Here is an 11477-nt window from a genome sequence, read left to right as displayed (position 1 = left end):
TCTGGACATTCTTTGAGTAGGGGAGGGAACCCCAGCTTCTCTCTGCAGACTTGAGAAGCTTAACGTTTTTCACAAAGAACCTGGCCTTTAAGATGCTCTGACACCAAGCCGAAGTGTGACCTTGGGCAAGTCACTTCTCCTTTCCCCAAAGGGATAGTGCCTCTTACCTGACTGGTGTGTGAGTCAGAGATGCACCAGGGACAGCTAATGTGCGTCCATTTTTATCCCCTACCATCAGGCTGACCACTCTACATCAATGAACAGGCTCACGTGGTACACTGGGAGGGCCAGGTACAGCAGGAGGCAGCAGGAGGCAGAGGGCACCCTGTATGTGGAGGAGACCTGGGCCAGGGATGCTGACGTCTAAACCTGCTGGGCCACCAACCTTCAGGGCACTGGTTTGGCCACCACCCATATCCACATGACTCGAGGTCCTGGTGTCTCCTCTACCCCTTCCTAGCTCCCTCCCTGGCCACAGGCATCTGGATGTGGAGCAATAGGCAGAATCAGGGTAGGTACCTGTGGGAACCTCAGTGTTTCTGATGCCAAAGAGGGGCCCCGCAGTGCAGAAAGTGGCTTCTCATTCATTCCTCACACTCTCCCACCCCATCACTCTGTTTTCACTGCTCACTTCAACCTCAGCCTCACTCCAAGCCTTGGTCTATTTTGAAGGTCATCCTTTAATCCAGGCTTCACCCTAGCCCCAGATCCACAGTTAGGGCAAAGCAAGGGCCAGTGGGGCTTTGGTACTTGAGGAGGGTGCCCAGAACCATGAGTGGGCTACCCAGGCCCCAGGATTTCTTCTTCAGAGATCCCTGCCCCTGGCAGAAGTCCTCAGCGAAGACCGACCTCCCCACTCTCCCAGAAAAACACAGAAGCCATGTGAATAAGGTGCTGCATGTTCTTTTTAGTTTCCATACATTGTCTGTCCCAGAGTGAGGAGAAGTTGATCTCCTTCCCACATCCACCACAGGCTGCATGAGGGAAGCCTGGTTCCCCACTACCTGCTCCTTCTCCAGCCCTGCCCCTCTCAGTTACAACAATGCTTTCTAAAGCGCATTCTGCGGCCTGATGTGCCTGTGAGGTGAGAGGTGTGGGAGGGACGGAAGCTTTGCTCAAAGAGGTTTGGGAGAGGCTGGATACTCAGCTCCCTTCTTGTAAGTCTGTCACACACATTGGCATATTAAAGGTTCTGAGAAGTCATGTAGGTCGGTGACCTGTTTAGGTGTCCCCAGATAACTTGGCCACCAATCGTGTCTACTCCTGGACATTAGTCCAATAAACTAGTGTATCTTAGATGTACTTTGCGAAAAGCTTCATGAAAAAGTACACGTGATTCCCTCCAGAGCTTTCCTCGAGGCTCCCGGGTGACCTGTCTGACCAAGGCTGGAAAATCGGCACAGCACTCCCCTAGCCTCACCTCTTCCCCCATTTGGCTGGGGAAATGGAGAAACACAGTCACCTCTGAACTTCTAAACCTAGAAACAGAAGGAGACTGTACACAGGGGAATACAGAAGGCAGTCTGGGATAATGTCACTACAGAATGACTGATGAAAAATGCAGATTGACTGTTCTGATGCTGGCTTAGGGCCTGGGGCTGAAGCTGGGGACCTTGAGCAAGACCCTTTGACTCCTGTGATCTGCTTGCCCTGTTGCCAATGAGAAACAGGAACCTGCTTCAAGGATCTTATGAGGACCAGGGGAGGGAGGTGTATGGAAAGTATTTGATGCAAATGCTCTATGCAGAACAGGAGTTATAATTATAGTCTCCAGTAGACCTGAAGCTTCCTGAGAAGGATCTGAAATCCACAGACTATCAGGACTGGTCGGCCTGCTGAGGTTAGTTACTCTAGCCACCCCTTGTCACTGATGGGGAAGCTGAGCGCCAGGTTGTAAAAGCCTGGGCCTGGGATCAGGGGCAGTGGGAGGAAGAGTTAAGGCAGAGAGCAGGAGTGAAAAAGAAACTAAGTGGGTGAGGGTCAGGGAGAGGAAGATTAAGTCAGGAAGATTAAGTTACAGATCTGATCTTCCAAAGCCTGAACAGAAAAACAGAGCAAAGGATAAGACCTGGATGACAGATGAGATCTAGATTTGACTCTGGGAACTGCTCCATGCCTCGGTTTCCTCATCTGTGCAGGGATGAGGTTCCAGCTCTGACAGATCAATGGACTCAGAACCACCAAGCTGGCCGCTGTGGCCAGGTGGCACCAAGACTGAAGGGCCAGGAGCGCTGAAGGGATGTGCCTTGCCTGGTAAAGAAAGAGGAGCTCTGGCTACTGTCCCTTAGTAGACCCAACTCTGGCCCAGGAACGGAGCCTCAGCTGGGGAGGCTGCCTGGCCCTGTCAGCCCCAAGGGCCTTCAGAGACCCCCACCCTGCCACTCACTTTTCCCACTCTGATTTGCAGTGTTTGTCCACACTCCTCCCCAACTCCTACTCTGGCCTTCAGACAATCCTAGAATGGGACACTGCAGTGACAGAAGAGTCATTTGAGTAGTCCCCCCACCATTTTAGTGCAGGGGATAAACTGAGGCTGTGAGCAGGCCAGGGTGGAGTGGGAACACCTAGAGGAAGTTGACAAGTCAGCAAGTGGGCAGCAGAGCTGACAAGCTGGGACCCGGGGCTGTCTCCTTTATGTCAGATGGCCAACGTGACACAGGCTGCCCCTGGGAAAGCCTCGGAACTTCTCGGATTGGGACAGAGTGCCGGGGGAGGGAGGAAATGTCTCCTCTTGCTTATTCCCTAGGCCAACTCAAGGGAAGACGCTTCTCGGGGCCTCCAAAGCCCTGTGGGTGATTCCATGTAGCCCAAGAACCCAGGGCTCACTGGGCACACACCCTGGCTCCCCATCTCGCTCCCACCCTCGTTCCTTCCTGGAAAAGAACTGAGAGGCTCCTGCTGTCTTCTCCAGAAAAACCTTGGAAGGAGCTGTGACTTCAGGCGTTGTGGTAGGCCCAGGCCTTGCACCCTATGTGGCGAGGAAGGAGACCTCAGTGGGAGTGACAGGGGCCAGGGGAAAGGCGGGCGAGGCATTGGCCCCGAGGACCCGGTACAACAGCTCCTCCTTCTCCTGCTGGAGCTGTCGCCGCAGCTGCACCTCCTTCTCCAGGGCCTCACGCGTGAGAAGCAGGTCTTCTGAGAGCTGCCTGTGGATGCACACAGAGCCCAGGGTTGCCTACTGGGAGCGGGTACCACAGAGACCGACCCATTCCCCCAGGGAGCCTTCCTCAGATGGACCAGCAGCCTGCTGCAGGGTCTCCACCGCCCTCCTTGTTGGCCTGTATACAAGAGGCAATTCAATCTCTTGACCAAGGAGCGTGGGCCTCACAGACAGGCAGGCAGTTCTGAGCTGCTCCAAATCTCTGCTCCACCACTTAGCTATATAATCTTAAACAAGTTATTCATTCTTCTTCAATTTCAGGCTCCTCATTTGTAAAACGGGAAGAAGAAGAAGAATAGGACCCAGCTTTTAGAGTAATTATGAGGATTAGATGAGAAAATATGTACAGTATTCAATAAATTATGTCTGACACATGATACTAGCTCTTATTTACTAAGTCCTAAGAACTGATTCATTCCACTTAGGCCTGGTGCACTATCAATTTCCTGTTTCCTCTTCCCTATATCGGGCTTTCCCATGGAGTACACTCAGCCAGGACGGAGACCCACAGATACTCATCAAGGCACTGGAACTTTGGTTTCCGGGCAAAGCTGCCCCCTTGGGTTTCCTGACTCCCAGGGAAAGAGTAGCCACATTCCCTAAAGAGGCCCTGGGCCCACCTGTCAGTCCATTCCTCAGGTCCCTCTAAGACTCTCCCAACTGGAAATTTTGGCACAAAGGGTGGGGACGGGAGGAAAGGAGGCAGGAAGACAGCTACCTTGACAGGACCACCTGGTTGCGGCTTCGGACGTGGAGGTCCTCATTCTCCTGCTGCAGGGTCGTGATTTTTTCCTCCAATATCAGATTTTTCTCTTTCTGTAACACATCAGAATGAGCTCAGAAAGCTGCCAAACTCACGCTGCACGATGTGTGCTGACACCTCCCTCTTATCTGTGGTCACTGAAAGCGCTGATTCCTTCTAGACTATATGTTACATTTCATGGAGCAATAAGGTAACTTAGAAAAAAATAAAACTAAAAAGTTAACAAAGGGCTGCTGACTTTTTGCCACAGGAGAATGTTAAAAAAAATTACAGGCCCTACCATCTCATATCACCATGAGTTCATGGAAGAAAGAATAGTTTTTGTTCTCCAAAAGTCAGAAGGATATGATCTATATAAATAAAATTAAGTTTGTCTGTTATGTGTTTCCACAAAAATGGATGAACAAAATCTATAGGGAATGTTTGAGACGATCTGATTAAAATAAAGCCCTGTGGGTGATTCCATGTCATGTGACTCAAGCCCCCAGGGCTCACTGGGCACACACCCTGGCTCATCTCACTCCCACCCTGTTTCCTTCCTGAGAAAAGAACTGATGGTGATATGAGATGGTAGTGCCTGGAAGATTTTTTTTTTTTTTTTAACATTCTCCTGTGGCAAAATTAAAAGCCAGCAGCTTTCTGTTAATTGCTTAGTTTTATTTTTTTAATTATAAGTTGTATGGCACACAGGAGGCCAGGGAGACTCTTCCAGAGCAACATCATCTCCGCTTAGATTCAACCCTAGGGTTTCTGAGGCTTCTGTCCTCCTGTGTTCTCAATGCTACCTGCCCTAGTGTCACCCAAGCTACAGCAACATCAGTAGCCTTGAAAGGCACAGGACTCAGATGATAAGAAGCCACTGCTTGACCCAGCCTGGCCACAGACCATGCTCAGTGGTCAGCACAGGTGGCAGGTCAAAGCTGGAGTGAACCAGGCTGGGACCTCCTTAAACCACTGCCCCTCTGCATGCTTTACAAAGGAAACACCCAGAAAGCGGGAGCCTGAGGCTGCATCCCCCAGCCGCTCCCAGCCACAGACCACTGTTTCCATGAGGATCAGCCGCTTGTCCAGCTCATGAATACGCTCATTCTTCATCTCAATGACAAAGTGTAAGCTCTCCAGCTCCTGCTCCCAGAACTGGCTGGGGCTCCCATAATCCTAGACAGGGAGAGAGTGACCTCATTAGGCCAGTAGGCTACCTCCCTCCTCCCCATTCTGCCAGAAACTCAGCTGGACTTTCTTTTTTTTTTTTTTTTTTTTTGAGACGGAGTCTCGCTGTGTCTCCCGGGCTGGAGTGCAGTGGCGTGATCTCGGCTCACTGCAAGCTCCGCCTCCCGGGTTCACGCCATTCTCCCGCCTCAGCCTCCCAAGTAGCTGAGACTACAGGCGCCCGCCACCACGCCCGGTTAGTTTTTTGTATTTTTAGTAGAGACGGGGTTTCACCATGTTAGCCAGGATAGTCTCGATCTCCTGACCTCGTGATCCACCCACCTTGGCCTCCCAAAGTGCTGGGATTACAGGCTTGAGCCACCGCTCCCGGCCAACTCAGCTGGACTTTCACAAGTCACCCACCTTCTTCTCTCAGCCTATGTTAAGTGCTTAATATGCTTTATCTCTCTGGATCCGAATAACACCTTTTGAGACATGTACTAGCCCCACAGATGAGGAGACTGTGGTTTGGATAGGTTGAGTCACTTGTGCTAAGTGGAAGGTTTGCTATATGCACATAGTTCTCTCTGAATCCAGAACGTGAGCACTTGACTATTCCAGACGCTGCTCTCTGGGCCTTAATTTTCCCATCAGTGAAATGGGAACTCTTTTATTTCCAGGCCCTTGTGTAGGTAAGAGTGTCAGGTCTGAATCTTGTCCTTGAAGAGGGGCTGGTGTTTCCTGTTGCCTGGCCCTGACCTCCCTGGAGGTTCAAGGAGGAAAAGCCCCCAGGGTGCTGCCACCTACCTGGATATGCTTCTTATAGTTTCGGCTCATAATGGACTCCTCCACCCTCTTCATTTTGGCCTGGAAAGCCTCCAGCTGTGAGGTCAGTCTGTCTATGGTCTCCTGGAGCAGGGAGTGGGATGGAGACAATCAAAGCCTGCCTCATAAAGGCTATAGGTGAACTTCGCCACATCCCAGAGGGAGAACAGTTTTGGGTTCTTCTATCTGTCTTTGGTCTACCCTACAAGACAATGCAAGATCAACATACTTTGACCACTGCTTGAGATCTATCAGCCCTTACAGTGCAGAATTGCATGCTGGAAAGAGAAAGAAAGAAGAGAAAAGAAAAGAGGAAAGAAAAGAAGAGGGGAAGGGAGGGGTGGGGGAGGGAAGGGGAGGGAGAGGGAGAGGGAAGGGGAGAAGGGGGGGAAGAGGAGAAGGAGAGGGAGGGAGAGGGGAGGGGAAGGGGGAGGGGGATGCATAAAGGGAGGGGGAGGGAGAGGGAGAAGGAGAGGAGACGAAAGGAACACACCAACCCCATCTCTTGCTTTAATGCCTTTAATGGCTCCCCATACTGTAGGGCACAATGTCCTGGTATAAAAGATCATTGTTAGCCTGGCATTCAAAACCCATCCAAATGAGGCTCAATGAATTTTTCCAGGCTCACCTCTTACTGCTCCTCCTATACATCCTCTACTGCAGCCAAACATCACAATACTCCCCCAGCTTCAGGGTACATTCTTATCTCCAAACTGTTTCACTGCCAAGAACTTCCTCTACTTGAACCAACTGTGACCATTACCATTAGGATAGAGCACAACTCCTTAAGATGGCTAGCCAGCTCCCACTCTGACCCTTGCTCACTTCCTTAGCCTTAGTCCCCTCTGCCACTGAAACTCATACCCCAGGCATCCTGGACATCTTTCAGTTCCTCAGGTATCCCACATTTTCCCTTTTTCCTCCATGTCTTTGAACACATTGCTTTTTTTCTGCCTGGGGCACCCTTCCTATCCTTCTTTACCAAAGAATTCCAACCCATCCTTCAGACTCCAGCTTAGATCTCACTCCCTCTAGAAAATCTTTCCTGCACAGCCACATTGAGTCAGATGCTTCCCTGCATCCTTCCACAGGTCTATGTGCATCCACCCATGAATCTATCACACTGTGGCACCTGGCCCATGCCTCTCCAAGATCTTCCTGATAGTCCCTGGAAAAATAGGCCCAACTCAATTTCAAACCCAGCCTTCTTGAGCTAATAGCCTGGTTACCACATGTAGGGGCCTGGATACACAGAAGACAATCACCTCAGCCCCTCACTCCTAGGCACACATAATCAGTTTTGGCTGCCTTGGGGCTCCATGCTGCTTTCCCACTGGTTCTCCCCCACCCTCACCCAAGACTGACATGACCCAGCCCCTCTCACCTGCTGGGCAGCACTGGCCTCCTGGAAAGAGTGGGTAAGCGCTTCTTTCTCCTGTTCATATGAGGCCCGGAGGACTGTAGGGAAAGGAGAACTCCATAAGCTCAGACACTTCTCCCCAAAGCCTTCTGGCAGGCCCCTTGATGGTCAGAAAGGTCCAGATGATTACCTGGGGCCCATAGAGGCCAGGAGTCTGGGAATGGTCTTATTTATCCTTCTATCTCCTAGGCTTGCTTGGGGGCTGTGCCAGAAATGTACTAGGTATTTAATAAAACCTCATGGAAATTGAAATAAACTATAGCCTGGGAGGAAGCCTACCAGATTGCGGGTGCCATCCACACCTCACTAAGGCTAAGATCCAAAGATCTTGCAGCAAGCATGTTCATCTAAGACCACCTCAGGCCATGGAAAATGCAGAGGACAATGCTTTGTAAACTGGACTAGCCAAATCACAAAATCATTAAATCCTTAGTTGTCAAACTAAAGCACAAAACTGCGGTAGGTACATTAGATTTGTGGCTAGGAAATCCACTTGGTCCTGGCTCTGCCTTTCCAAAACTGAGAGACCTTGAGAAGATCACATCAGACATCTAAAAGTCCTGTTATCTCAACTGTGAAATGGGATCAATAAACTGGGTTGGACTGTCTCAAAGGGGTCATTTGAGGATAACATGAGAAGGACGTGCAAGGGCTTTACAGACAGGGCGGTGCTGTACACAGCTGAAATTATCGTCATTCCCCAAATCAATACAGTTGTATGTATCATCCCACCTCCTTCATAAAGTTCCTTTTGGAAAATTCCAACCTTGTCTCAACTGAAAAAAGACAATAGGCAAATGGCAATCAATGGGCAGAATGGGAAATAGAACAGAGGAGACAGGAAAGTATAATACAGCCAAAGAGCCAGGTGTATGGCAGTGATGAAAAAAATAATGTTCAAGGCCGGGAGCGGTGGCTCATGCCTATTATCCCAGCACTTTGGGAGGCTGAGGTGGAAGGATTACTTGAGGTCAGGAGTTTGAGACCAGCCTGGCCGACATGGCGAACCTCTGTCTCTACTAAAAACACAAAAATTAGCCAGGCGTGGTGGCACAAGTCCAGCTACTCAGGAGGCTGAGGCAGGAGAATGGCTTAAACTTGGGAGGCAGAAGTTGCAGCAAGCTGAGATCATACCACTGCACTCCAGCCTGGGCAACAGAGACTGTCTCCAAAAAAAAAAGAAAGAAAAAAAAGAAAAAAATAATGTTCAGTAATATAATGGTGATAGAGTAGTAAAAAATTGATAAGAATAGTCATATAAAAATTATAGCCTTAACTTTTAAAAAATATTGGCCTAATTTGTTAATTTGCCTATCAAGACAGGTTCTGGTTTTAGGTAAGATGAAGGAAGCACACTTCATCCAGTTTTTCCTACCGAATTAGCTACAAAACCTGGACAGAATGAATTCTGCAGTTATTTGCAGACTGAAAAGTAAATGGTAGCAGCAGACTGAGCAAGAAGACCAGAATTTGAAATACCACTGACCTGACAGATTTAAACAAACCCAGAATCTCATGTATTTAAACATTTAAAATGTCTAGGATACAACCCCAAATTTCTCAGCATACAATACAAAAAATTACTCAGCCTAAAAAGAAGCAGGAAAAAACTCCCTTGAGAAAAGATATTCAACAGATGCCTACACTGAGATCCTATAATGTAGGAATTATTAACAGAATTTTTACGGTAACCAGTAGAAAAAGACTCCAAGAAGTATGGGTGTCCTGCCACTGATGGCAAGAAGGAAAAAGAGAAAAGGAAAGTAAGAGTGAACATACTTTTAGAAATTATAGAAAAATAGAAAGTCTTAGGAAATAAATAGAGTTATTAAGAAGAACCAAAAGGAAATTTTAGAACTAAAAAGTACAATAAGTGAAATAAAAACTCACTAGGTGGAATCAATGGCAGAATGGAGATGAGATAAGAAAGAGCCAGTGAACTTCAAAATAGATCAATAGAAATTATCCAATTTGGACAGTAGAGAGGAAACAAAGATTAGACAAAAAAAATGAACAGAGCTTCAGAGACCTGTAAGATAATGCCCAAATATCTAACATTTCTATCATCACAGTCAAAGAATCGGAGGAAAAAGGGTGCAGTCCAAAAAAATAAAAGAATGATTGAATATTCCACAAATTTTCGAAAACATAAACCTACAAATTAAAGATCACTGAACTCCAAAGTAAGCCCAAAGAAATCCGCACCCAGACACATCTTTTCCAAAAGCGAATGACACAGAAAAGGTGTGGAATGGAACCAGACAAAAATGGTACACTACATATAGGGAACAACAGCTTGAATAACTGTATGTTTCTCATCAGAAACCTTAGAGGCCAGAAGAAAAAAATTTAAAAATTGCTGGAAAATGTTGATGTTCATAATGTTGGGTTGAGGTCTACCATTTTAGGATGTGTTTTCTGTTTGTTCTTGCTGACCTTTATCCTCTATTTTCCCTTTCCTGCTTTCTTCTGGAGTACAAAACCAAAACAATAAGCCCAGAATCCCATATGCAGTGAAAATATCCTTCAGGAAAGAAGATTAAATTGAGATATCCTCAGATGAAGGAAACTTAGAATTCAACACCAGCAAACCTGCTCTAAAAGAATTGCTACAGGAAATTCTTCAAGTGAAACCAGAGGGAAACTTGAAACTTCAAGAATGTAGGAAGAGTAACAGAACTGGTAAAGAACTAAGTAAATACAAAAGACTATTCCTCTTCTCTTGAGCTCTTTAAAATATGATTGATGATTAAATGCAAAAATTATAACCTTGTCTGATGGGGCATTAGATGTATGTAGATGTAATACATAAGAAAAATGTAACAAAAACGGGAGAGAACAGAGGAACCTACATGACGGTAAGCTTTCTACATTCCATTAGATGTGATAAAATAGCAATTCTAGGCTGGGCATAGTGGCTCACACCTGTAATCCCAGCACTCTGGGAGGCCGAGATGGGTGGATCATCTGAGGTCAGGAGTTCATGGCCAACATGGTGAAACATGGTCTCTACTAAAAATACAAAAATTAGCTGGGCCTGGTGGTGGGTGGCTGCAATCCTAGTTACTTGGGTGGCTGAGGCAGGAGAATCACTTGAACCCAGGAGGCGGAGTTTGCAATGAGCCCAGCTCATGCCATTGCACTCCAGCCTGGGTGACTGAGCGAAACTCTGTCTCAAAAAAAAAAAAAAAAAAAAGCAACTCTAAGTAGATTGTTAAGTATATCGTAATTCTTAGAGTAACCACTAAAAAAAAATACAGAGATACAGTAAGACAATAAATAAGTTAAAATGGAATACTAAAAAATGTTTAAATACTCTGAAAGAAAGCAGGAAAGGGAAAACAGGATAAAGATCAGTGAGAACAAACAGAAAACACATCCTAAAATGGTAGACCTCAACCCAGCATTATGAACATCAGCATTATCAATAACAACAGTAAATTAAATGGCTTAAACATACCAAATAAAAGAGGATGTTAGAATGGGTTTTTAAAAACCCACCTAATGGTATCATTCATACCCCAAACCTCAGCATCATGTACTATACCCATGTAACAAACCTGCATGTGTGCCCTGAATCTAAAATTAAAGTCAAAATTAAAAAAAAAAACAAAAAAACACCCACCAACTATGTGCTATTTACAAGAAACTCAGTTTAAATATATGCTATAGGTAGGTCATAAGTAAAAGGGTGGAAAAAGAAACACTAATCAAAAGAAAGTCATAGTAGCTATATTATTTTCAGATAAAGAACTGAAAGGAGAAATAGACAAATATGCATTATAATTAGAGACTTCAACACTCCTCAGCATTCCACATAAAACAGTGAGAAAATCAGCAAGAATACAGAACTCAATACTACCATCAACCAAACTTTATCTAATTGATTTATTTTTAAAATACTCAACCCAACAATAGCAGAAAACACATTCCTTTCAAGTATACATGAAACAAGATAGACCATACCCTGAGTCATAAAACAAACCTTAACAAACTATAAAAGCAGCAAAATACAAACTATGTTCTCTGACTGTAATGTAATCAAACTGGAAATCAAATAATAGAAAGAGAACCAGAAAATCTCCCAACACTTAGGAATACACTTCTACATATTCAATGCCAGAGAGGAAGTCTCAAGGAAAATAAGATTGAAAATATTT

General features: G+C 46.2%; 1 protein-coding gene across 3 annotated transcripts in view; it reads right to left on the bottom strand.

The window, feature by feature from the left end:
- Positions 1-887: 887 nt before the first annotated feature.
- The window catches only part of LOC105466851 (coiled-coil domain containing 69), a 43284-nt gene continuing 32694 nt past the window's right edge, over positions 888-11477 (bottom strand). For all 3 annotated transcript variants that reach the window (XM_011715948.3, XM_011715949.3, XM_011715947.3), the window contains exons 5-9: positions 7282-7355; positions 5880-5981; positions 4962-5081; positions 3879-3976; positions 888-3146 (exon numbers count right to left, since the gene is read on the bottom strand). In XM_011715948.3, coding sequence (XP_011714250.2) covers positions 2969-3146; positions 3879-3976; positions 4962-5081; positions 5880-5981; positions 7282-7355 — 572 coding nt within the window. In that variant the 3' untranslated portion in view covers positions 888-2968. The remainder of the gene's footprint in view (positions 3147-3878; positions 3977-4961; positions 5082-5879; positions 5982-7281; positions 7356-11477) is intronic.

The sequence above is a fragment of the Macaca nemestrina genome, chromosome 6 (genome assembly GCF_043159975.1).
Source record: "Macaca nemestrina isolate mMacNem1 chromosome 6, mMacNem.hap1, whole genome shotgun sequence".
In the NCBI taxonomy this organism is placed as follows: Eukaryota; Metazoa; Chordata; class Mammalia; order Primates; family Cercopithecidae; genus Macaca; species Macaca nemestrina.
Note: the sequence above shows the minus strand (reverse complement) of the source record. Positions and strands in the feature narration are given on the sequence as shown.